At 41.1% G+C, this 27,370-nt stretch overlaps 1 protein-coding gene across 5 annotated transcripts; it reads right to left on the minus strand.

Annotated features, from left to right (window-relative positions):
- On the minus strand, positions 1-27,315 carry LPL (lipoprotein lipase). 5 transcript variants are annotated; one of them, XM_044443954.1, is made up of 10 exons: positions 27,079-27,315; positions 17,157-17,332; positions 15,859-16,038; positions 13,499-13,610; positions 11,632-11,865; positions 9,729-9,971; positions 7,664-7,784; positions 6,258-6,440; positions 3,972-4,112; positions 1-2,041 (listed from the first exon to the last, which is right to left on the minus strand). In XM_044443954.1, exons 1-9 carry the CDS (start codon positions 27,173-27,175, stop codon positions 4,004-4,006), a joined length of 1,455 nt encoding a protein of 484 aa, XP_044299889.1. In that variant the 5' UTR covers positions 27,176-27,315; the 3' UTR covers positions 1-2,041; positions 3,972-4,003. The 5 variants fall into 5 exon arrangements, with proteins under 5 accessions (XP_044299889.1, XP_044299888.1, XP_044299892.1 ...); XM_044443953.1 differs by lacking the exon at positions 27,079-27,315 and adding an exon at positions 26,512-26,614; XM_044443957.1 differs by lacking the exon at positions 27,079-27,315 and adding an exon at positions 26,185-26,246.
- Positions 27,316-27,370: the final 55 nt, after the last annotated feature.

The following is a 27,370-nucleotide window of genomic DNA, read 5'->3' on the forward strand; positions in this document are numbered from 1 at the left end:
TAGTTTATATTGTTGCAACTTTTAATGTAACATACAATTGATTCTCATTCTGAAAGCACTTTACAAAAATTAAGTCAGAGAAATATATAAATGCATATAGCCTTGATAACTTTAGCAATATATACAAAATTTTACACATACACACATATATACACACATGTATTTTACAGGTAATAAATAGGAACTTTCAAAGATATATTTTCTCACATATAAAAATCCTTCACCATTTGGCAATCAAGTGCTGTGGTTTGTTTGATCATGTATTATAATGTGCAATTCATAATGCAACTTAATTCTAAAGTAGGAGAACTCAAATGGAAATCAAAAATTAACTATGGGTCATTTTTACAGATCTCCTTCAGTGCCGAGTTATAAACTTGAAATTATCGTGCCTGAACTTTGTGTGGTTGGAATGTTGGTTGCGCATTCTTGACTATTTTGAAAAATAAAGGATGCAGATTCCTGTGTGTTACACTTCTAAAATATTGGACTGTATGTTACATACACACACTTCGTGATGAATCATTTGCTACAATAAGCGCTGAATGGCAGTTAGCCAAACAGATACAGAAGGCCAATAGATAAATTCTGGCATGCTCACTTTCATGTTTTTGCACAAATACAACTCTGTTACTTAAGTGTACAACTTATTAAAATACTACACACATGATATATTGAAACTTTGCAAGTTTTGGTTTCTGGTTAAAATGGTAAGGCAACTAGTGAATTATTTTTATCATGTTAACAAGTCTAAAAATCCTTTTAATATTTCTTCCATGTGTTCATGACTGATTCAAAGATTATCATGACTGCACTTATTGTGAAAGTGTGTATTTTTTTGCATTTTGCTAATTTTTATTGCATCAGACAAACTTTATTTTCAGGTTCCATCATTTACTGCTGAACAATTAATAGTTTCTATTCTTAACATCAGAAATACCAGTATCAGAAAGAGGAGGTCCTTCATGTTGAGATTTGGATTTATGGAAGTAATAGTGAACTCAGTAAGAATGGTTGTCCAAGGCTAGGTACGGTAATGTTGCAGCACTCTATCTGAAAAATATTATGGAAATGTAACTTCCCTGACACTCTTGAACAGGCAGTGGCTACTTTTTAGTGGTTGATGATTTGGTACAGTATCAGAGATTACTTTTTTTTTTTTTTTTAGTACTGATGCACTGGAAAGTGGTTGTTTCTCTTCTAGAAAATGTACTGTTATAGAACAACAGCATAGATTAGTAAGTGATTCCTAAAATCTAAGTATTTTCAAGAAAATAGCCTGGAATCTTTCAAAATCTGTAAAAAAACGCTCTGTTTATGTATAGGTAAGAGTTTTATCTTAGGAAGCATATGTTAAGTGAAGCCTATCTACCTAGCAATTTAAGAGAAAAACTGAGCTTCAGCCAGGAAAGGGTGCGAAAACAGATGAACCAACCAAATAAACATTGCCCAGCAAAATGCCGAGTTCTAAGTTATTTTTTAATCTTAGAAAGCCCAAACATGTTGCTTTTTAAATAAATAGTATTTTCACACACACATAAACACACACTTGTTATAAAAATCAAGAAATTTGTTAAAAGATGGCATGAGAACTGTTGTATGTTGGTCCCCATAATGTATCTGTGAACATTTTCTTGCTTTAAAAAACAAAACAAGACTGATATGTTGGCTAATGTCCCTTGTACGCTGAGATGATACAAATATACCCTGATTCAAATAAGAAGATATGCTTGTAGGAGTTGTCTTTTGTGTGCATGTCCCTTTCTTGATGGGATGCATCTGAATGCTCTTCTGAACTAGATTGCTTGCAGCTGGATGTACAATCAGCTTCATGTCCCCAACCCTATTTTGGTACCATCAGCTGAGAGGTGAATCGGTGCAAAACCACCCTAGAATAAGTACAGCCGACAATATTCCAGAAGTCTGATGAAATATTTCAATGTATTCGGTCCTGAGCAGTTTGCATACAGGGGATTCTGAACATCTTCATTCACTTTTAATCTTCAAAGAGCTTTTAGTCTTCTAAGGAAATGTGTTGTCTCTATGGGAAAAAAGGGGGAGACAATTTAGAAATTCAGTTGTTAACATTACTCTCTAGAAGCTATCATATAATCCAGTTAAAAATCTGAGGATGTACCTACATTTAAAAGAGCAGAATCCTATGCATGTTTGGGTAGAACAAAGTCATACATTTCCCCATGTTCCCCAGCCAACAAAGTACTTTTTTCTTCCTTAACATGCACAGAATTTCATCTTTAATCTGGATTAATGGTCTCCCTAAAAATCCTGGCACTGTAGCTAGAAACGTTTACACAGTTCAGTTCTTACAAAACTATATTCCCTGGTTTCTTTGGAGGCAGTCATATCATTTAAGCTGTATAAAAATGCTATGTGCAGTGCAATTCTGTCCATGGGGCTCTTTTACCAGAGTATTTATGGTTAAGATTTAATGGTTGCTCCGTAAGTTATTGCACTCTGCTGGCAAGATACACTTTCCCTTGACTAAGGCATCAGACTGAAAGTTTCTATAAACTTAATGTCTGCAAACAGAAGTGGAAGTTAAAAGGAAGAAAAGCATTCTGGGGATAGTGAACTGATACTTAATTATCTTGAAATGCATACTACAATTTCTTCCCATGTTAAAATGCTAGCATTTACACCAACATTTTATATCCTCTTTGCACAATTGTTAAAACTCTATAGGAAGAACACAAAATTCTGAAGTATAAAGGTAGAAAGGCACATTGCATAACTTAAATACAAGTTCATCAGTTAATATGAATGCAGGGGCTGAGGGGGCACAGCTTTTGCAAGGGAGGAAGAGCAGGCAGGTGGAGAGGGGCTTAATATTTCCCAGGATTACAGATTCTCTTGCAAACCCCTTCCAGGTTGTTTTCCTGCTGAGCTTAGCTTTTTCCTGTCTTGGAGTTTGGACCTGGGGTAGGTGGGGGAAACATTAAAAATGTGAATGTCATTTGCAGGGAAGAAATGGCAGATACAAAAGGCTCTTTAATTCTTACCATATCATCCATTTTCTCCTGCATAACTTTTATGAGGGAAACACTGGAAAACTTGTTTCCCCCACAACATGTTCAGCTGCAGCCTCAAAGACATATTTTAATTGTTTGAAAAAGGCCAGACACGCCTCCAGTGCTTAAGTCTGAGGCCTTGTTTGCATTAGGACTTCTTAAAAAGTATCAGCATAATATTGATGATCGTCTCTGGAACAGGTGAATATGAGGTGGAAACAGATTAAAAACTCAACTTATTTTCCACCTCATGTGACTGGCTGCCCTTGTGTTCCAAGTACTGCTAGCTCTTGGAATGTGTGGCATGCAGAGAAGGAAGACAGACCAGTCTACATCCTTCCATAATTCTCTAAAATCTGGAGTCATAAGATGTTCCAAAAAACCATAGCTTAGCAATTTTCCATTGCAGCTCAGATATTTCTTCAATGATTATCTTCATGGGTATAGCTTTAGCTATCTGGGTCTTTAGCGTTATTTATCTGATTTTGTTTTTTTAGCTTTGCCCTTCTATTCATTTATCTGTTTCATAGATTTATGCAGCTATCCATACCTTTGGAAAATGAATGACATTATTTTCAAAGCAGTATATTTTGTGAAATTAGTTCTCACCAATGTATGTCCAAGACAGAGATGCAGAATGTCTTAAAGGCTCCTTGCAAGAGACTCACAACATACTTCAAGTTTTACCTGCAAACACTCTCCCAGTGGGTAGGATGGGAAACGTGAACACAGAAAACCAGTGCTCACGTTTCTAGAAAACTAGAAAGACCCTAAGTAGTCCAAAGCATCAGGAGGACGCCATGTTGGGAAAGGCTGTCCTATTAACAGAACATACACCTGCTGCTGCCACGGGGAGCCCATCCTACAGTGAAGGGAAACCAGCAGGAGTGCCCCACATGCTTCTACTATTCACATCCTACTATTTGAGAAGATCAAGCATACCTTGCTCCCCTGGTGTGGTAACTGCAATGTTCTTACAAGGACTCTATATCATTCGGGTGTTTTCCAAGGCATCTCATAAATTCTACAAAATCGCCTCCTTTTTTGAGATCAGAGAATCCTTCAGGAGCACAGAACACCACCCTGCAACAGTATGCATGACATTTTTTAATCCTCTGATAAAGCAATTCATTATTGGCTATATCAAGTCTAAACCAGCATATATAATTGCAAAGTATATTTAAAAGCCAATTGTGTCTTTAGCAAACACAATTTTGTGCGAGTAGAATGCATTCTGATGATAGAAAAAGGAGGGTCCCTGAAGGATAGGTAGGTCACTGCTTTCGGTCCACTCTAATCCAGGCTAGTACTTGTCAGAATCGATCTAGAAATGCCCACAAAACCATTAATTCAGCTTTGAGATCTCATCTGCAAACTACAAACCAAGTTGTAAAAATATGATTGAGCTACCTATAGACATGCTGCTAAAGAGCTAAGCATGTGTAAAAGGATACATTTAGAAAACAGGCCAGAAAAAGTTAGCCATTTTGCAGATTGGATATACCAGTGAGCTATAATTTTCAACACACTGCTATTATTTTCTTTTGAATCTAACACAAGTAGAAGATTAGATATTGAAAGCCCAGTAACAAATATTAGAAAGGGCTTCCCTTACTGCCCCACTGTATACCACCCCTTGGTGTTGAGGGGTCAAAGGGGCAATCCTATCAACTGTGCCTCTAAAAGAATTGTATGCTAAGCCAAAAGCTTAAATTTTCTTTCACCAAGAAACAGTACCTTAAAATTATTATCTTGCTTCATTTTTTTCCTGGTGCTAGTGGCAAAAGCGCTACACCAAAACAGCAACCAACAAATAAAAATTCCAGGCTAAAGGCAATTTTTTGTATAATGTAAATGTGATAGTGATCTATTTATAATAATGGGGAAAGAAAAGAGAAATCAAAGTGCTGACCTAGCACTTTAGAATTACAAATATAGGCGTTCCATTTATTTCAGACTTCCTCAGAAAACCACAAGACCAACATCCTCGCCCACACTTTATAATGTATTTAATAGAGCAAATCACAAAAGCACTTGGCAGCATTAAAGAAATCTAAACAAAATATATATTAAGAGGCTTAAGCAAGAAAAAGGTCTCTGCCTGGTATTGAAGCAACATGAGATTTAGTAGAGTGGTCACCTGTGCATCACCCTCCTCCAAAAAGAGGAGCACACATACAAAAAGAGGACAAAAGAGGGCAGTGAATGGCATAAAATGAGCATGCACTCCTTTATAGGTAGGTGGAAATGCAGCACTAATAACTACAAAGAAAACAGAAATGCAGGCCATCTCACCATGGTGGGAATGGCTAAGACTGTAGCTCATGTGTCCACTGTCCAGATGCTAACTTTGATGAACAATTTCAAGGCCGCCACTGCTCTCCCTTCTTAGGGTCCTTTATCTTTAAGCCAGACTTGAGACCATATGGGCCTTCTAGTGGAGAACTGCCTATGGCAGCCTTTCAAAATAAAGTGCTGTCTTCTGGGAAGCAGGAGGTGTGGCCACCCTACTAAGGAAAACGTTCTCGAGATGAGGTGCCACAGCCTTTTCTGTGATCACCACCTAATCTCCAGAAACCCATGACATGTGGGAGAAAACCAGCTAAACTCTATCTCAGGCCTGCCTGTTTCGATTAATGATTTCAATTCCTTCACCACATTCCTAACCCATTCATCCTTCCAGTTCTCACACACACCCTTTAACAAACATTGCATTTGCTCCATTCTTCCAGCACCAAGCACGTTAACTACTGCTTAAGCTTCTCCTAGGATATATAATGCTTGCTCTACACAGTGTCAGACTATCTGCCAGCCAATCCAGCCCAGCAGCATCAGCTCTACATAGGAGAGGCTCTGAAGGGTTGCAGCAAAAGAACCAGTAGGTATCATCTCCTTTCAGAATGGGGCATTCCTGTCCTCCACTTCCCCATTCCAATCCCCTTCTCTGCATGAGCAGAAACACTTTTCTGCTTCCACAAGGTATCACTAAATACAACTGTAGTGGTATTCTTTGGGGTAGGGGCCTATCCTTCAGTTGGATGTGCTAAGGTGTGTGCTAATTCATCAGGAGTCCACATCCAGAGAAAAATGAGGCACACCCTTTGCACACTGAGTAAAGAGAATGCAATTAGTCCTGGGTGAAAACAAGATTTGCCATGAAGTAAACTCTGAAAACAAGACAGAAGCTAATTTCTCTCTTATTTCTGCAGTGAAATTAGACCATCTTACTTTTTCTGAGTTTCTCCAGCCTTGACTCTGACCTTCCGGATGCGCAACTCAGGAGTATTCCACCAATCTGACCATGTGAAAAAGGAATCGCTCTCCCACCGCAGTTTCACAATAAGGAGGTCTCCAATATCAGTCTCTGAACATATCAGGAAAGAATGAGTTTTGTTTGCAGAGATCTCAGGCCTGTTAAAAACAAATTTGAAAATCTATGCTTAGCAATGGCTTTTTTGACTTCTTAACGTGGAGTACCATTAGCTTAGTGGGGAATATGGAACAGTAGCTGTGGGCTCTTGCAAAGTTGATTACTGTTCCTTTCCATATCCATACAAATATGTATTTGCATTATTGTACAACTTCCAGGAAATATACATAGGCTTCAAGAAAAGCAGAGCAGTATTCATAAAGGTGAAGTCTCTATGTCCAAACATTTAAAGCACTGTAAGGTTTTCAATCCATAGCATTAGAGGACCGTTTAGCCTTTCAGCGTTGTAAAAGCAGTTATTTAACTGTCAAAGAGGTGCAAAGAATCAATTCACACTGGCCATTTTTTCCATTATGCAGGCAAATAATTTTAAAAAGTATGCACATTAGTGTATATTAAATAGTAAACAAGCAACTACAGTTTGTTTAAAATAAGCATTAGTAGAATTGCACTTCCAGCTATTAGCTCAATTAGACAATCCCTCGTTACAAGATGTTGCATTGTCCAGTAGACACAAAACAAAACCTTTTTGCAGAAAAAGGTGCAGCCTAAGAGCTATACAGATGCAACAGACAGATGCCATTCATAATATTAAACTTTTGCTGTATATGGTAAATTGGGTTACACAGAATGAAAAGGAAGTGTAATTGCACTCTCTCCCCTAGATAACTATTTAGTTCCTTGTTTAACATCTTGAACAGGATAGAACGCAGAAACTCAAATCTTCCTCTTTCTGAACCTCCAGAGTAAATACACCAAAGCGAGATGCAGGCATCAAGTGAGCACCTCTGCACATTTTCTGGAAATGTGGTGTGAGTGGAGAAGGAGAAGAGGAAGCATGGCATCATTCACTGTTCTTGTTTTAGCCCCTCTTCATAACATGCAGTTCTCATAACTGGCCTGAGAACTCCTTTTCAATTTAGATGCACCTCATCACAGTTTCAAATCCTGCATTTCCCAGAGAAATATAGTGGAAACACAGCCTCTGAGAAGAATGGATTCTGCAGACAACTTTATATTAGCATGAACCACAAATTAAGGAAAAGTGCACATCCTAAAATGGGGTAAAGCCAACGCAAAAAATGCAGACACCTTAAATATGAAGGCTATTGGACACATTGGACACAAGCATCTCTTTTAAATTCCAGGAGTAACATTTTCAATGGACTAATACAAGTAGAGAGTTCTTTCTATTGGTACTCACAGTATAACTGCAATGTTGTTGCTTTCATCCTTCGTGCCATGCAGAGACACAAGGAATGCCTGATTTTTCTTGGTGAAATTTGTATTTCCAAAGAAGTGGATCTTAACTTGATAATGAAAAACTGAGCAGCAAAAAGAACAAAAGGGATGGGGAAAGAAATGTGTAAAATTGTTTTGAAGCCTAACTTTATCTCAAATTTACTACTGTTATTCAAGCAAAGAAATACTTTCACATGGAAGTAACCAAACCAGTATATTTATCTCTTCAATGTTTGATTTAACCAAAGGCTACAAAATACATTTATGTGCCAATCTTAAAATTTTATCTCATATATCTAGAGAACAATGAAAGAGGAGAGCCATAATGTCATGTTATGGGATGATCTGAGAATCCACTAATCTTCCACCTAAGCGTGTAATCCCTAGGTCAGCACACAAAAAAGAGATAGTAGCTTATACTGCAGTGATGGCTATTTGAAGTGGTCTCACCATGGAAATTTAACTGGATGGCTTGAAATAGACACTTGGCATAAAGCAGTCCATGGTTAGTGTTTCTCCCATTCATTAAGATATATATCTGAAGAGGCCACCTCTAACAATGTAATTACTGAACCTGTGTATTTTCTCAAACTACCAGGTGCACCAACTCACATAAGGTGCATATTTGTGCTTCATTGGTCCACACTGGACCATGTGTTTCTATAAACCCAATGCAAGAAAAAAGCCACCACGATTCACATCTTTAAAAGGTGGACAGGCAACCCAGAACACTAGAATGCAGCCTATTTAAGGTAGGGCTTAACATTCAACAGCATCAAATGCAATCTAGTTTTGGGGGATCAGAATTAGTATGTTCTGTGAGATTTTTTTTCTGAAAAGCATTTAGATTGTGAGAATATTTGTCTGCTTTCAATCATGTTGTCTAAATCCTCCATACTCATGGGAATGCATGAAGGGTCATATCCTGACCCATCTGCTGCTGTAGAAGCAACCTGATTTTCTTATTTCACACTTACTATAATACCTTCTTGCTTTTCAGAAAAAGCCCTTACTAAGTGAACAAAAGGGTCTGATCCAGTGGGAAGATCACATACAAAAATTCCTTTGAAATTAGTAGAATCTATGGAAGGGAACCATCATGTTTTTCAATAAATCCATTACTTATGCACTAGCTTTTCACCTGCTAGTGGGTTCCCAAAATGGCACACATTCATGAAAATGCATTCAAAAATTCATAGGGAATCAAGGATATTACATGAACCATAACTATGGTATTATCATAATTGATAATTTGCTCACAAATTACAAATCCAACTGAATACATGTGAACAAAAGCTCTCTGAAGTTTTGCATTTACACATCACAATGTGTATCGTGGAAACATGGCATGCATGACATGGTGCTTTTTCCACTTTGTGTGTCAGGATTTCATGAGCCACAGCCCTTCCTTCATCATTTGACTCTTATCAAGTGCTCTCTGTTTACAACTGTGGATTGATAAAAGGAGAGGCAGTGGAAGCAGAACAAGCATCAGCCACAAAACTGCCTGTCCATCACAGGACTTGGCATGTTGCAGACACAGTTCCTTCCACCATTGCTGCATGGTTTCCGATCCCAACTTTTCAGATGATTGATTCATTTGCCAAGGAATAACTGAGGTTTAATGTAAAATAACTGCAAAGTGTATTTTTCATTCCTTTTCGACAGTGAAGAAGTACAACAAACAAAAGAGCAGAGACAGTGGAGGTTAGCTGCTTAATCATGCAGACTGCACAGACCAAGAAATATAAATTAACTCATATAAAATACAGTTTGCATGACAAAAAATATGAAAGTCTGTTGGATCCAAGTCACAGCTCATTTTACGTTTGAGAATTATGGACCTGCTATTTGACTTGTAGACTAATTTTGAGTTTCAGCTAGCTGAAAGAATTATTCAAACAAGTGTCATTATTTCACTGGGCCCTGTGCAAGGCATCTTTCTGCTCAATCATGCCCCAGACCAATTTGTTTCCCATGTTATGAAAAGCATCTGCAGCAAAATTCTAATAATAAAATCATTTTACCTTTGTAAGGCATTTGTGCTCGTGTCTTCAGATACATTTTGCTGTTCCTCTTGTTTCTCACCCTCTTGATCTGGTAGCCTAAATTATTGCAGCGGTTCTTTCTGCAGCTCAAGCAGAGCCCTCTCTCAAATGCTTCCTTAGAGTTGCAGCGGTATGCCATTATTGGTTTTTCTCCATATAAGAGGGAATCAATGAAGAGGTGGATGGAACGTTCGTGAGAGCATTTTACCAGCTGGTCTGCATCTTTGAAGGAAAGGAAACAATATGCAATGGAGGTACGGCATAAAGAAGTTTGCTGCAACTTAACAGCATATTTCAAGAAGGCAGAGCTACTTCAACTGTTTCCCAGTTTTGATTATTTAGGAGTCAAATTAAGTAGGTTTGAAGCAGACTGATTCTTTTCTGAAGAGCATTTAACACTTAGAATAGCATTTGTTTTCTTGAAAAGCATGAAAACATTTGCTTCTTTTCAATCTCCTTTTCCAGCACCATGGTTGCTCTTGCCTGGCTGCTTCTTTGCTGGACTTTGCCCCTTAACTGCCACCTCTTCTTTCTTCTTCTCCCCCATGAATTTATTATTTTATTTGGAATACATGTTTGGGTCATGTAAAATAACATCCCTATGTACTTTACACATACATATTAAAATCATATTTAAATATTGATATCAAAACATGTTTAAGATAGCATTTTAAAAACAAAGCCAATTGAGATGATGATAATGCAGAACAATACAAGGGGAAGCGTAATTAATTGTATTAGGAGCCAGGGAAAGCCTGGATGGATATAGAGGAAGGTTTCCAGTGGGTGGGTCATGAAATATTACAGTGAGGTACCCCAATAATTTCATAAGAACCAAGCAAGGCATCCTCTGATGATCTTAAAGTTTGCCTGGAGAGAAATAATGGAAGTCATTCTGGAAGATGCCTTGGTTCAAACTCATTTAGTTCTCTGAACGGCAATAACATGGAGTGGCAGCCAAGAGGCAGCTGGTGACATTCTTATGGAAGTCTACCTGGGATCCAGTGAGCAATCTGGGTCCTGCATTCTGCACTAGCTGTCATTTCTGAACCAAGCCCAAGGGCAGCCACTTATTGGAGAGCATTATAGTAGTCCAATCATGAGATTATCAATGTACAGATCACCATGACTAGGGCTGTCCCTACTTACGAATTAGTCACATCTGTACTCTACACAGGGCATCATATAACGCGAGAATATTATGCTGCCAATCAGATCAGGCTACATGATTATGTCACTAAGGGCAACTGAAAATGGCTGCAAATGAAGACAAGGTAAACACCAAATTGTTTCCCAGGAAGTGCAGGAAACACCGCCAAAATGTGTGATTTCCATATCATTTCCCACTTACTGAGAGTTCACATGGACTAGTTCTCAGTGTGGAGACAAAAAATTCAAATGTACTTCTTCAGTTCACTATCAAAGTTGATTTTAGGTTAGGTCCTCTCATTCCATATCTGAAAGTTGTCATAGCTAAAAAATGTGCCTTTCAGTGGTGCAGCAGATATCAGGAATAAAATGATGTAACATTGGTGATGAAATTTTACAATCTGTCTACACCTCCAGCTGAGATACTGGAGATATTCATCCAATGTGAAACAGAACAAGACACAAATACACAATACTTTTCAGGAACAGTGATCATTTCCTTAATGTGCTCACCAGTTCAAGTAACACCCTCAGTTGGTGACTAGTTTCTTCAGTCTGGAAAGAAGGATTCCAGATAAACTCGGGGATGGTTTGAACAAAGTCCATCCCACACACAGTAAATTCAAGTGAGAAGCAAAACTTAATTAAAGGATACACAGGAACAGGGAGGTAATTTTAGCCACTGGGTTTCAACTGTATTTATGCCTTTATTGACATTCACACATAAACTTACTATGAATCCCTTTTTCTGCAATCATGCGCAGGGCGTCTCCTATATTACAACCTGGCTGGAAGCCACCTCCGTTAGGGTAGATATCAATGTGCCCAACAGGTTTCTGTATTCCAATACTGCGATCTGGGGTCCCTCTTGTATAAGTGTGCAAGACATCTACAAAGACAGCATCATCTGGGGAAAGGCGTAGAGATGCATCTGCATATTCAAAGTGTGGTCCAGCAGGATCTAAACCTGATTGGGAACATGGCAGTAGAACAACTATTAGCACTCTCTGTACCTTGCTATTATCTACCATCACACCATTAATAATCAGTCTTATAGACACCATCCCCATTTCATTTAAGTCAATGGCACAATTCCCACCCATATCAACAGCTCCCGATTGCACCCACTCTTTTGAGTCATTTCTAGATGAGAAATTCGTCCTGGAAAAGAGGAGTTTAAGGATGGTGATAAACCACTGCTAGGACTCTTCCCACCACACATTCTTAACTCTCTCCAATTAATATCAGTGGGACTAACAGCACATGACAAATGCTACAGCAACCCACATAGCACCTAAGCTATACTGGCTGAAAATCTCAGAGGAGTGGTTAGATATTTTAATCTGTATTCAAGTCAGTGAGGAGGGATAAATGCCTTAACTCAGCAACCCTTTTTAAAAATTCTAGTGATTTTCAAAAACAAAGTATGGAAAAAATGCTTCAAAGCCAAAACAGGTCATGAAATGTTACATAAAGGCTTTAAAATCTTTCTGAAATGTCAAGTAGCTCTTATAAAAGATTCAGTGTAGCAACTGCATTGGATTGCATAACCAGTTTTTTGGAAGACCACTAATTCCTTCTTAAAATCCTGTTAAGACCTGAAGTAAAGAACCATCTGAAATAAGGGCTTAATACTGCCATCCAAATAATTTATTCTACAGATTAGATGCTAATATTTTTTTTATAAAGAATGCAGTCCACAGTCCCAAAATCCTACTGAAACCTATGACTACACAGAACACTGTGATCAGAGTCTTTCAGGATGGCATCCTTGTTTTTTTAAAAATGGGCAGACTTACCTTCAATGCAAATTGGGGCAGTTTGAGTAAGTGTTGTATGTTAAACTAGCCATGGAGGCTTGTTTAAGTTGCAGTGCGTGCCAAGAACAATTTCCATAAACCACCCACTTGGCCAGAGTTTGTTGTGCCCTCTGAACCCAGCTGGAATGGTTTGTTTGAGGGGGAAAGAACTATTAGATAACCCACAGCCTATTGCTGAATTATCTGAGGATTGTTTCCCCCTCCAACAAGCCAGGGATGATGATGATGGTGCCCAGTGCGCACTGTGGCTTGATCAAATCTATGATCACAGTGCAATGCCTGTCCCTAGTCCTGATGTGCCCAGCAGGAGACATTTCTGAGAAACCAGTTACATTTTATATCTTCAGAAATGGAGGATCAAAGAATTGGGACAGCTCCAACAACTGCAGGTGAAACATATAACTATCACATCAAATGCTTTATTTGAATGACTGCAAGCTATTCCTCCTCCATTCTATCTCAAGATAGTGATAATGCCATTACTTCAATAAGTGTTTTTATTTTTCCCTCCCTCCTTTCTTGTAACATTTTGCCTGATGAAAAGATCTGGAATTCTTGAAAGCTTGCACATTTTCATGATCTTTTGCTTGGCCCAATAAAACTATGGAATTTGGAATTGATGGATTTTGGAATTGAAAAATAATGGTGCTTCAGCTGGAAAAATGCTGTTTGCAGAAGCACAATTGTTATACAAGTTACCAGTAGAGTTCCACAGCAGAAACCAGCACTGAAAATGGAACACTTCACTTCGTTATTCCTATGCCAACCAGACATACTTACCAGTGATTCTATTAATCTTGTTGCTGGTCAGACTTCCGGCAACACCAGCCACATGAGCACCAAGACTGTATCCCAGCAAATGGATTTTGTCCACAGAGTAACCGAATTGCTCCTAAGAATGATAAATGTTAAAAGATTAAGCTTTATACAGTAGCTTTTCTGATAAACAGCAAATGAACTGATTTGTGGAATCTTTAACATACAGCCAAAATGCTACATGGACAGTTTAAACTTGCTACCAATTTATTCAGTTTTATGTGCCAGTCAATCGCATGATAGCATTGTCATAGAAGCAAGAGTTGCAAGAATTTTTTAAAAATTAAACATTATTGGGCAATTTTTCTGTCTAGAACACATTACCACAAATGCTTGGTTTTACAGTTCTCAAAACTGAATTGTGTCTGCGGAGATCATGTGTTTCTTCTTCACAGCAAATGTTATAAATTAAACATACACAGAAAAAAAGCCTTAATCCCATTGCTCCTTTGCAAATCTACAACACCTTACCTCTTAAGTGCTAAGTTTCAAAAGGTTCAATGAACAGAAGATTGTTGGAATTGGAATAAAGCACAAGAAGCTAAGTGTGTGGAGGGAGGGGCAAGCAGTAAAAGTGAAACCTTTTGAGCAGAATGCTCCTCAAGTATTTAGATCATTTTGCGTATAGCCTGAGGTTTATTATATTATTCTTTCCCTGGAGGAGAAAACCTGTAATGGTTGTAGGTCATAAAAGACACCCAATTTGGGAATATTTTAAAGATGTTCCTCTATCCATGAGTAAGGCATGCACGCATGCAAATTATGTAAAGAAAAAATATGTTTAAATTTCATCTTACTTAGCAACCGGACTAATCAGGACAGCATCTGCCCTCTTCCTTAAACTGCAGAGTGCCTGCTTAACCTGAGGACTGAGTTGGAAGCCAGTCTCAAATCCCATCTCCAGCAAGGAAGGATGCTCAGCTTGCAATGAGCCTGCTGCTCTCTCTGCCTCCCCTGCCCAGCACAATTGATTAGAAAGGATGGTAGGAAAGCAGAACAGCTGTCAGATGCCCTGCAAGCCTCCCAAGGGTGGACTTCAATCCTTTTCACACTCTCACAAAAGATTTAGCCATTTGAGATCAAATAATGAAGTGCTCATATAGTACCTAGTTCTTCCCTAAGTGCATCTGCCTAACTTCTTCTAGGAGTGGCACAAGACACAATGCTTCAGATAAAGATCTAAGCATGTAGGTAGGTTCAGATGGGATACGGTTGGTTCTTCAGGAAAGTGAAAAGCAACTGTTTGAACTGTTCCCGGAAAGTAATTGGAAGCGAGGAGTGGGAAGGTATCAGAACATCAGGGTTCTCTGCTCGGAATCATGGGAATGTATTAATAAATGTATCACTACAACCTAGAATATACACCATTTCCAAATGCTTTTCTAAGACAGTTCCATGGAGAAGGCATTGTAATCTACTGATTGTAGATTTTTGTGAGCCGCCCCGAGGCTTTGTTGCGATGGGAGTGGCATAGAAATGTTTAAAATAAATAAATAATAAAATAAATTGTCTAAGGAGATGCCTGAACCATCAATGACAGCTAAGAGGCTCATAATCCCCTGAAATAGGAAGGAGAAGGCATATCAATCACAGCTAATGAAAAGCATTCCTGACCAAAGCTGCCAGCTGAGTATCCAAGAGAAAAGCCAGACCTAGAGGTAGTCTACATGCCCTCTGGTCCTTAAGAAGGAGGCCATCCTACCCACAAAAGAGTTAACGCCAGTTCTAGTTCAACACACTTTCCCATCAAACTTTTATGGGAGTTTCATTTTATTTACAGCATGGTCATGTAACTATGTTCACTTCCAGCAAAATAAATTAGTTCATAATACTAGCTTCCTATAGCATCCATAAAGAATTAATAACTTATTCTGGTTCAGAAGAGTATGAATAGATGTGCTTATGAAAGAGAATCAACATTACAGCTTTCAATGAAGTATACCCCATCAATCTTCAACTGAAATTGTAACACTGGACATTCCTCCAATGGACACGCCTCCATACTAAAAAGAAACCCTCCGTGTAGACAACTTCTATGATAGAAGGAAAGGTTCAGAGCATCCATGCAATATGCCAATGTTCCATATGCATGGTTCTCAAACAGGTGCTCCTCACTTGCATTCTGCATGAGTTATATCATTTGATACCACAAGAATCAAATGTTGTTGTAAGCTGCCCCGAGGCTTCGGCAAGGGGCGGCATAGAAATGTTATAATAATAATAATAATAATAAAAAAGATGTACAGTATACTTTAACAGACACAGCATGTTTCACAGTCTCCATGTTTATCCTCCTGGATACGTGCAGTACAGAAATGGCTTACCTCCATCCAGTCAATCAGTGTGGCAACTTCTTCTCCCACCACCTTTGTGTAAGCAGCAGCTACTGGATAATGTAGGCTGGCTCGAGACAGCCAATCCACAACAATGACATTGGAGTAGGGTTCCCTCGTGTAGAGTGCCTTTACCAGCTTGGAAACCCAGCTCTCAAACATGCCTGTCACCTGGAAGAAAAGATGATAAACCATACTGATCTGCCTCCATTTATAACAGGAATCCAAATGAATACACAGGATACACATATGCGTGTCCTTAATGACATCTTCACACACTTCCAGAATAGGTGGTATATTTGAGGGATTATGCCACTGCAGCATCAAAGGAATCTTGGAGGCGAATTCATGTAGGACAGATCCTTCAGTGGCTAAGAAACTCAATGTGACAAGCTGTCACAATCAAGCTCAGATGGCTTAACAGAATAGCAGCTCACCTAACGGAATCATACACATTAATGAAGGATAAATGTATTGTTAACCATGATACCTGATAATAACTATTATGGCTAATCAGAAACTAGCAAATTCAATGTACAGGGGAAGTATACCATGGGCTATCAGATACTAAAGACAACAGGAAACTGCTATCACCTGAATGCCCTGCTTGTATCAGGTATGGAGCCACCAGGACTAGAATGAGGGAGGTGGACCTTCAGTTTCATGTATGGCTGCCCCAGTATGGTGAGATCTCTACCCCACAGCTCCAACTATTATTCTGGCATTGAAGTATTCTCTGCACTGGCCTTGCCTATCCAGGGTGACCTTTGGCTTTTCCTTTACAGAGAAGGCTATAAAAGGAATGTGTTGGCTGCAACATCACCTAAGCAACCACTCATCCTGACTCTAACATGTCTCCCACCATACTGCTCCCTGGCTTCTTCCTTGGCTCTGCCTCCCTAGCTCACCTCTTGCAGCTCTGACAAGTTTGTTAGCTTCCAGAGGTATTTGGGAAGCTACCATGCTGCACTAGGTGGCCTGATCCAGCAAGGAAATTCTCTTGTTCATATGTTGCCGGAGATGTGATGTAAACAGCTAGTTTTAACAGGGGTTCAAAGATCAGTTGCTCTAAAAAGCATGCATTTTAATTCCTTAACAGAAAGCCAAAGGTTGGACAACACTATAGATTTCAAAAGGCTACCTCTAGCTGCCCATGCAAAAATGAAGGAAGTTTACCAAATACTGGGGTATCATGCATAAGAACTATGCAAGGAAGTCACTATGGAGTCTATATTCAAATCAGCCCTATCTGGGAATTCTTACTGAAGGGGCTGGAGAACTGCTCTTACCGTCCATCCATGTATAACCATAAAGGTTTTAGTAGTTAGATTAAAATTGCACTGTGCTACACTCGCTTCTTGTCCAGGAACAATGTAGCAGGTGTCTTCATAAGGGTTTTTAGATGTCCTTAAAGAAAACTTGCTCTTGATACCACTGAAGTCTCTCTTTTTTTCAGCGATGCTACCTGCAGAGTAAAGAGAGTACCAAATGGTTTGGAAGAAAGGAAATGCCAGCAAATAATGCAGTTCTGAATTATACACACTGAATGCTTAGCACTGGTTCTGTTTGAAAGTCTCTTTGAGGATGAAATAGAAGGCAGTGGGTCATTCCCCATGGACTACTGTCAAACCCCATGTCCCCAGTTGCACCCCTTTCAGGGTAAGCCTCTGAATTATATAAAACCACCCAGCTGTGGATATAAGCAGCATGGGAAGATGCTAACTTTGGATCTTTTGGTAGCTATCTGGGAGATTTACAGTAAAGTGTTGAGGATTCCCAATTTTTTAACAATAGCAGCAGCGAAATGATTCCCTCTCCCCCTTTCCCAACTCATTGAAAAAGCTGAGGTAGGGAGAGAACCAGAGCACACGTGGAGCGGGACCTGTAGACATTCTGGAATTCAATTAAGTTCCTGGGCACAGAATTCTTTAATCCTTTGTAGTGTATGATTTTGTGCCACACTCTGGCTGGTGGATCTTGGGGTTATGATACTGCACATTCCAGTGTATGGCAATAATGCAACAATAAACACAAATGATTTTCAGTAGAGAAAAGCTGTGGGGAATGCACACCTTTTATAGTATGCGATCTGTGGTTTTTCTTCTCTTTCATTCAGCCTCACAATTTGAGCCACAGAGGTGAGCAGCCCCACCTGCACACTACATAGACCTCTTCTTAGTTTTGGCCAGTCTGATTCCATCCTTTTTTACAAACACTCGCCAGCTTCAGCAAGACATAGCCCTATGCATGGCTATTCGTGGGTCTTGCTCTTCATTGAATCAACATCTTTTAAGTTTTCACCAGCAGTTTGCATTTTACTGTTTTAACAGAGCATGTGGGCAAAGTGTCCTGCAGAGAAGACCTACCCCTCTACCTCTGCAACAGAAAGAGTTACCATCCCATATTCAAGAAACACTAAAATCCTTAGAAACTAGGTTCTGAAAGATTGTTAACATAATCCTAGAAGCCTGCCATACAGACTAGATGTGCATTGTCTATGCTTGCCAAGATACACTTTCCATTGGAAAGCATTCACCCACTTACCTATGAGAAAGTAAAAATATGCACTTGGATACACCAATAAGGTAGGGAAGCCACTAAAAATCAGTCCTTCTCCACCCCTCTCTCTGCAGATCACCTTGGCTTCATTTATTGGTGCGAAAGGAGAATAGTAGGAACTAGCTTTCCATAAAATATATGGAATCAGCTTCCCAGAGATGTGCACCAGGTACCTTCTTTGTACACATTTTGGCCCCAGGCAAAGACTGCTTTTTTAGTTTTGGAGTATTCTGACTGCTGATAGTTTTAATTCAAAGCTTTAATCCTAATTGTAGGTAGATATTTAAAATTTTAAAATTCATAAATTAAATCTTTAATTATAAGATGCTGTATAATCTGGCCATTGCATGAGATGAACACAGTTGATGCTCCTGCTGATGGAATGGATGTTTATTAGAATTGCTGTATTATTTATCGAGTGTGTTAATGTTGCTGCTTTTGTTGTTCTGATTAATTATCTTTTAATTCCTGTAAACCATCTAACAGCCATGCAGCTATTGTTAGTCTATGAAAGCTTGAAATAAATAAAATCCCACTGCTGACTGACAATTTTTAATGAGCTGCATAAAATGTTCTGTTACACCACTAAACACTCTGGAATTCCACACTTCTTGTTGTTCTATATGTTTTTGCCATGACTTATCTGGAGGTAGGTAAATGTTTAACATAAGCACATGATCTTATTTCAGGATAAGTCATTTATTCAATACGAAAAACCATATGCCTGGATGCTGAATCCATCAGCAAGCTCAGCACTTACTTGGTTTACTTGCATCTATCAAATATTTATCTACTTTTCGTAACATGGCAAACGTCAACACAGTCATATTGTTTACCCAATTGTGCACTCAATTCATCCTTTTTCCGTGGGGGTTTCACAATGTTCTCAGAATTTATTTGGGGGATGCTGCTCCAAACCAGAAAAAGAACTGTCAATCATTTGTCATATTATATTAGTGTACATCAGGAACAAGAGCTACTCTTGATGACACTGTTGGATTTTTCCAGAAACAGAATGCCATAAAAGGATTGCAATCCTATGCAAGGGTTTTTTTTTGTTGGGGGGGGGGGGGCGCCTAAAACTCCCAGCATGCCTCTGCCATCCATGCGAACAGAAAAAGGCCTATGCATAGGTATTTGCCTGGATGTACATATAGCATTTTAGTAGCATCCCTCTATTCAGCACATCTAAAATATTGTGCCAACAGGTTTGCAAATCTGCTGTTGACGTACATGCTGAGCAGTGTTAAATCCGGCTCACAAATCAGCCCAACATTTCTACTAGTCCCACTGATAGTCCCAATTTAAGACATTGAGCTTTAGCTAAAGAAATACCAGCAGTTTCAAGGAGAACATTCTAATTTAATGTGAAGCAAAGTCAGTCCAACTCTGTAACACCTCACAAATAATATAGTCCCTTGCTTGAAGTCAGAATTTTGACTCACAAAAGTCTGTGCAATGGTGCCACGAGGGCTCAAAGGGGTGCTTGGTGGGAGGGATGTAAAGGAAGCAATTAAGCTCATTTATTTTCATGGGAATGTTTTCCAAACATTGGAAGCTAGAACTGTTCCACTTGCCTGCCTCAGAAGGAAAACTGACAAGACTCACACATACCATGTTGTACATTTATGATTATAGCTCATTCTAAATAAATCTCTTAAAATTAAACATTCTGTTTATTTTACCTAATGCCTTTCACTTCACTAACATTCACTGCCTTCTTTATGGAATTCCCTTTCAAGAGAGATGCATTCATTCCCTCACTGGGTACACCTTCGGTCATTCAGTGAAGACCTGCTGTTCTGGCTGATGCTGTTGAACTGCACATTTTCTTAAATCAGATCTGCAATGCAAATACTATAAATGAAGCCCTCTTCCTTTATTGCCAGTTTTAAAGCATATCTTTAATCTCTAATTTCTATATGATAATACATATTTTACCCCAAAGAAAAAGAAGCCCCTTGTGGCTGAATGGGCTTTGAGTTAAACATAAATTCCTTGCTGTTCCACTCAGTTATAAATTAACAAAGTTCGGAATGGAATAAAAAGAGCTTTCAACTGAACAGAATATAGCCAGGAAACTCATAATAGACTTGGTCATGAAAGGCTCCTGTTCCAAACAGGAAAGCAAACAAGGACACCAAGTCTATACTTTATTTATATGCTTTTCTTTCCAATATTTAGCTATTATGCATCTCCTGTGTGTTGAATTTTATAAACATAAAAGCTTTACCAGTTTTTGCCTGAGCATGAAAATTCAAGCTATTCCATTCAAACTGCTGCCTGTAGCTAAATAGACATACCTTTTATATAAACCTGAATATTGCTTTATGCAGAAGCATATATATGACTGCTATTAAGATTTCTATAGCCTCTTTGAAGAACTCAAACATTTCACAAATATAAACTGTCTAGACTAGGCTTCCCTAATTTGGTACTCTCCAAGTGTTCTGGATACCAATGTGACTTCCTTACCACCAATAGGCAATTACTTTTGTGAGTAGTGGCAATTTGGGCCACGCTGTGCACAATTCAAAATATACCACTGATATTTACATGGTTGATGCTTTTAAAATAATAAATGGCTGCTATCAAGGCACCTAGTCAGGATCAGAACCACAACTGGAGGAAAACTCAACTTTCCCTCCCTGGGCTGGGACCAATAAAAATCCCTCAGCACAAAGCTGAAATCAGCCCTAGAGGGAAGCTGCCAGATTGATCATTTTAAGTGAAAGGAGTGCCAGTCTAAATACTATGGCAGGCAAAGGCCTCCAGATATTTCAGGCCACAAGTCCCATGAATTCGAGATAGCAAAATCCATTCTGAAAGTTAATGTGTGCTGCAGGCAAAACATCTGGAGGACCACAGATGTTCTGAGGACCACAGGTGCTGCTCTCTGAGTTGTAGCCATTCTCAATTATATTTAGAATGGACCACTGAAATCAATGCAACCCGAGTATGGCTACGTCTGGGTACAAGCCTGTGAAACAGCACTCGTGAAGCTACTATTCAGGTCCACCAGAAGCAACAGTGGCTGGCGCCCATGTTCATACAGAAATCAGTTTGTTGTGGCTTATGCACAACAAAACTTGCAACTGGCATATGCTTTCTGCATATTCAAAGTATGCCACCTATGCTATGGGCACAATCCAGCCTGAGTTAAGTTCCTACTGGATAGGGCTGCCTTAGAAAACACACATGAAACATTCTGAACACCGGAAACAGGTTCTATTTCAAGTCCCAGTAATTTCAGTGTAAAAGCTTTACGTGCGAGAACAAAATTCACCCCCATCTCAGAGATGGGTGAGCCATACTGCAGACTCAGGGCAATATGGACACAAGTGGGCATGGTAAGATTTGAACAGAGCATTTTTTCATGTAAGCGCTCCTATACTTAGCTGCACAGAGTAGACATTTCTAGAGATGCAAACACCTGTGGAGGAGAGGAGCACATAAAGCTTGTAAGGGAAAGGTGGAAAGTTTGGGACGGAACCCATTTATCCTAATTCCAAAAACCATGATTTTTTTCCCCATTTTTCGCCCCCCCCCCTTTCTCTGGGTGGTGGGGTTCTAGGTCTTTATCTCTCCAGTCGCTCCATTAAAGGTAACCTGCAGTCTTTCCAATGATGACAATGAGGAGCTACTCACATTTTAGATTTTGGATAAATGTTAGATCCTCCAATCACAAATGTGCCCTATTTACATGCTGGAATGCACATTATTCAAAAGCCAAAATATCAGATTTAGGTTTACAATAAAGCCAGTAGAGGAGCTTAAATGCCAGATTTCTCTGGCAACAGCAAAACTCTAGCAACTACTAGCACAAACATAAGGAAGTACCACGATATATTACAACATTATTTGTCCTCCAAATTGATTTGTTATTGGAGAACACTGTAACAAACTGGATACAAAGTCAGCAAAACAACAACAGATCCATGCACTGTTACAGGGCAGAGCCTCAAGCAGCACAGACTAGCACAGTTCTGTTTAAGAAAAAGCAAGAACTTTAAAAAGCCTCTTTCAAATGAGAAAATGATATGTTGCATTTTTCTGAACTGCAGAAAGTATTTTTGGTCTCTTTCCCTGCTTCCTGCAGTGTAAATTTATCAACCTGCCTCTAATCCTTACAAAATAAGAGACAGATCTCGGTGAATCCAATTCTGGTGTCAATAGCAGGTGGGTAGAACGCTGCTAACATGTTGCTCCACTGATTAGGAACAAAAGTCCACCAACTGACATGCAACATTGAACTGGAATCAAACCTAATCCTTGAGGAATGGGGTGCTTATCTTGGCAGCAAATGATCTATTTGCAAGGGGGATTACAAAAACCTTTGCATGTTTTTTGTACTTAACTGCAGGATTCTTGCTGCCATTCTTTTCATTTTCTACATTTTAGGAATGTAGACAGGTTAGCACAGAACACTGGAAGTGGATGTTATGCTGTTCTTCTCTTCTCAAAGTGAGCTAACGTGATGCTGGACTATACAGAACTTCCAAAACTCTGTTCAGAAGTGTGAACGGAGCATGAATGCTTTGCTACTCTTGTAGGCATGTGGCGTGGAAGAACATTCAAGGTATGTGTATGTAAATTCAGATCCATGAGCAGAATCCATAAATGGATAGGCAGTTTGTGCACATATAGTTCATAGCATGGTTAGGGCATGCTCGGAGTTGTAGGATTTTCATCTGCCTGAACATGCGTAAATTCGTGTTGTAAGCATGACTAAAAAGTTGCGGTTCTTTTAAGTAAGCCGATAATCCTGTGCACACATACCTCAGAGTAAGCTCCCACCAAAACCACTGGGATTACTTTTTGGGTACACTTAAGATGGGGATTTTAAGAAGTACAATCCTATACAAGTTCATTTAGAATTCTACTGCTTTAAATGCAATGGATTTGCCACTAATGGCTAAACAGCTTGGAAATCATTGTGTGTTTGTCATACAGCACTGCAGCATTAGCCCTTCAGCTGCACATTTACCCAGCCACAGTCCCATACCAAGCAGACCATTCATCTACCAAATCGGCCAGGCAGACAGTTTATTCTTAGTGAAAGCCATCAACAGCCAATTACAATATTAAGGAATACTTTCCCCACTAGTGTACTGACTATCCTAATCGATTGCCTACTGTTTCTACATGTTTGTCCCAGAACTCTGTATCTTTAATTGCTAGAGGACAAACAGAAATGCAACTGGTAAAGCATTCGCTGGCATGGACATGAAGTTTTAGAGGAAACAAAATATTGCCTCATTTCCAGTGTGGTGGTGTAGTTAAGAGAATGGAACTGGGATTCAGGCAACCTGGGTTCCAGTCCCCACTCAGTCATGAAGCCAAATGGGCCATGACTTTGGGCCATGTGAGGTAGACTATCAGCCCAACCTACCTCACATGGCTGTTGTTGTGGGGCTAAGATTGAGAGCAGGAAGAGAGATTTATATAAGCTGTTTTGAGTCCTTTAAAAATGAAAAAGGTGGGATGGAACTCTAATAAAATAAATTTCTGCTGGTCCTAAATTTGTTTAAAGAACATGAGCTCTGCCTTTTGACACTGGCACCCACAGAAACAGAGTACAATACTGCACCAAACAGGAACGTTAAAATGTGGTCAATAAACACCTTATCTGTATTAAGCAGGCCTGAATATGACAGCCTGGATTAAAGTATTTCACCATGTGGTAACTTCATCATTGCAATAAGTTACTGCTTGATAAAATGGCCACAACGATTACTCACGGTGTGTTTACAGGTACAACAAACGAGTGATTTCTTTCTACTGCCTCTAGCTCTGTATGGTGGTGTTGATGGTCCCCCCAACATTGCTAAATGCGCCCCTCCACACCCCCATGAGTTTTGAGAAACTTGATGAAATAGAATCAATTGAAAGCATACTTCTACAAAGTGATGCTGGGATGCAGATGTGCCAAAGAACAGAAAGGAAATGGCTTTAGATACACCCCCTCTACTACAAGTCTTAAAAACTTCCCAGAACTGAGCAGCTTATCAATTTCAATCTGTGTCATATTGGGCTGCCTGGCCTGGGGTTGGCACCCAGGGAAGGTAGACCTCTTTGGGCTGGAGAAGCAGGATTGCATGCCATTGCCAGCATCATGCCTGATCACTTCTGACACTGGCAAGACAAGAGTGCTACTGTCAGCTCCCACCTGCAAAGATCACACAAGGCGTTTAGAAACGGCAACACATCAGCAACGTATAGGACACATCAGCAACGTACAGGCTCAACGTATGAGCAACCTGAGAAGGTAGCGTGTGACATGGATTGTTCTAGGGGTCTGGAATGGTTTGGAAGCCATCTCTACTGGGTTTCACAAGCACAGCTACCTGCACCTGGTGTGGGCAATTATGCAAATGAGGCAGCAGGCAACCCAGAGCATGCTGCCAAGGCTTCTTTTTTCCCCCAATGATGTGAACTCAGTCACTGTGCATTTGCAGAAATTAGTGAGAAGATAGTTGAATGCCAGAAAAACATGCTAATGCATATGCACCCACTCCCTCCAGCATTCCTAAACAAAAAGTAGGGGCATTTTTTCTGTATCTGGGATACTCCTGCTCTCACTGCTGGAAACCTTCCCACCAACTTATTACACATTGCTAGAAGCTCATCTGCAGTCTATATTCATTTGCTCAGCAGAAACTTGTTCTCTGCTGATTGCTTGCACTTTCTCTATTTTTAAACAAAAGATAAACATTCAATCATATGTTATGAACACTTTGGAACTAAACCTCACCAGCTGAAGCATGTGTGAATTCTCAGGCTCTGCATTTCACTATACTGTAATGTTTATGCTCCTGCATCTTGTCTCCAGTTTGTTTCCATCCTCCAGTTTGTTGCCCCACCAGCTGAAACTTACAGAAACTTGCAGCAAGATGAAGAAGATATACCTTCATCAGGTACACCCAAAAAGGGCAAAACAGAAGACAATGGAGAATTAGGTCCCTGAATCATACATTAAAAAAAAAAAAGAAGAAGAAGTGCTGGGAAGTAAGGACAAATGAGAAACTGTGTGTAAACCATTCTATAAGGTCAACTGCAACACCGGGCCAAGTTTTTGTTTGCTTGTTTTGCTTTTGCTGGGGAGTGAGAGATTTTGCTATTAATGATCTTCCCCCAACGTGCAGACCCATGCATAGCAAAGCTCCTTCCTTGTTCAAGTTTAGCTCTACTTTTTTCTAAGAGCTGAGGGTAGAGGGAAAGACCAGGCATCCCACCTTAAGTGAGCAGGCATGTTATTAGACTGCAAGCTTCCAACACGCTACTTGCACACACACGGTGGCAAGAAAGCTCCTCGCTACCCCCCCCCCTTCCCGTCTCCCCGGTGCAAGCGCAATCTTCACGGGCACCTTCCTCCTCCCCCAACGGTGCGTGGCACGCTCGTCTTCCCGAGCGCATCCCAGCCGCCACCGCCACACTGATCACGCGCGGCTGCAGTCCCGGCGGCTCGACTCCCCCCCGCCGAAGGCCGCGCCGGGCTAGCAGCAGCAGCAGCCGCCGCCCCTGAACCGGGGTGACCTTGGCCCACGTTCCAGGCATTCCTGGGCTCGCTCGCGCGCGCGCGCCGGAATTGCCAGCGGTCACCAGCAAGAGCCGCCGGCGGCCCCTTCCCCACCCAGCGCGCCCCTCCGGTCCCGTGTGCGTGTCGGAGGAGCTGCCCTGCCCATTTCTGATGCGGCGCCAGAACAAGAGTCGAGGCGGCAAGGAAACGAAAACAAACATGGAAGCCCCTTTCCTGACGGGCCACGTGGAGACCGCGCGCAGACGCGGGCGCCGGGCCTCTCCTGGCACTTATTTTCTCTTGCAGCTCCGCACGTTAAGCCCCGCGTGAAGCGGTGGCACAGCGCGCCAAGCCGCTCCAGCGGCCCTCAAGAGTTTTGCCGTCTCGCGAACGCCTCCCCACTTCCAACTTCAGCCGCTGACTCGCATGAGCCGCGGCCCTCTTTTCACGTGCGCGCAAAAACACGCTTTCCGCGCCCGCCCACGTCGGGTCTTCCCCGCTTAACTCCGCCCCCCAGCCGCACCCCCGTGCTCCAGCCCGTCAGCCGCAGCGTGCGCGCTCCTCACCCGCGCCACCTGTAAGCAAGCCCGGCAAGAGAGCTGTGGATTGCGGCAGCAGGCCAAACCAACCTGCCGGCGTGCCTGTCTTTGCCATGCATACACATGCACAGACACACAGCCTTCGGGAAAGCATGCGTGGGTGGAGGCCTGAGAAGGATCACGGCTTGCCCTCCCTCCTCCGCCCTTGTCCATGTATGTTTTCTCGGCTTGGAAGACCCCACCCAGCGTCTTTTTTGCTTCATTCCTACGCGGGTTGCGCGGGAGTGAGTAGTCGGATTAAACTCGGCGAGACTTGCTTGCATGGAACTTTTGCAGGCAGCAGCCGCTCCCCCAGGGAATGCCCCTCCGCCCCCTCGCCTAATCCCAGCCGTTCCTCGGCGTTCCAGTAGCCAGCGTCCTGTCGGCGCGCCTCTTTTTGGGCTCGCTCCCGCTTCAGCCTCCGGGAAGCTCCTCTTCCCGCCCAGCCCCTCAGGAGACAGCGCTTTGCTTTCGGGTCATTCCCGCAAGCGCGGCTTGCTCTGCGCGGCTGGCGCGCGGTCGGGCTGCTTGCGGGGCGCGCGGAGCAGGACTTACTTGACTGCGAGATGCCGGAGGCGGGGGACTCTCTGCAAAGAGCGGCGAGGCAGTAGCTCCAGACACACAGAGCTACTAGCAGCGCTCTCTTGCCCATTGCTCGGCACGCGGTGCACGCCCTTGGACGAAGCTGAGCGAGTGCGGGGTGGCGGGCGGGTCGGGGCAAAAGCGCTCTCCCAAAACGCCAAGTGCAAAACGTTTCTTGAGCTGCACGAGCAGAACGGCGATAACCTCGCACCAACCGCCACCGCGCTTGCTTCGCCCCGGAGGCGCCTAAACTTATCAGAATGGA

The sequence above is a fragment of the Varanus komodoensis genome, unplaced genomic scaffold, assembly GCF_004798865.1.
Source record: "Varanus komodoensis strain SLA01 unplaced genomic scaffold, ASM479886v1 scaffold43, whole genome shotgun sequence".
Lineage (NCBI taxonomy): Eukaryota > Metazoa > Chordata > Lepidosauria > Squamata > Varanidae > Varanus > Varanus komodoensis.

Excerpts from the sequence above, each read along its gene's own strand:
- LPL (XM_044443954.1), bottom strand. The coding sequence starts at position 27,175 with ATGGGCAAGAGAGCGCTGCTAGTAGCTCTGTGTGTCTGGAGCTACTGC. Across the intron at positions 17,333-27,078 it reads CTCCGGCATCTCGCAGTCAA|GTAGCATCGCTGAAAAAAAG; the intron begins GTAAGTCCTGCT and ends TTTACTCTGCAG. Across the intron at positions 9,972-11,631 it reads TGCAGAAAAAGGGATTCATA|ATGCAGACCAGCTGGTAAAA; the intron begins GTAAGTTTATGT and ends TTTCCTTCAAAG.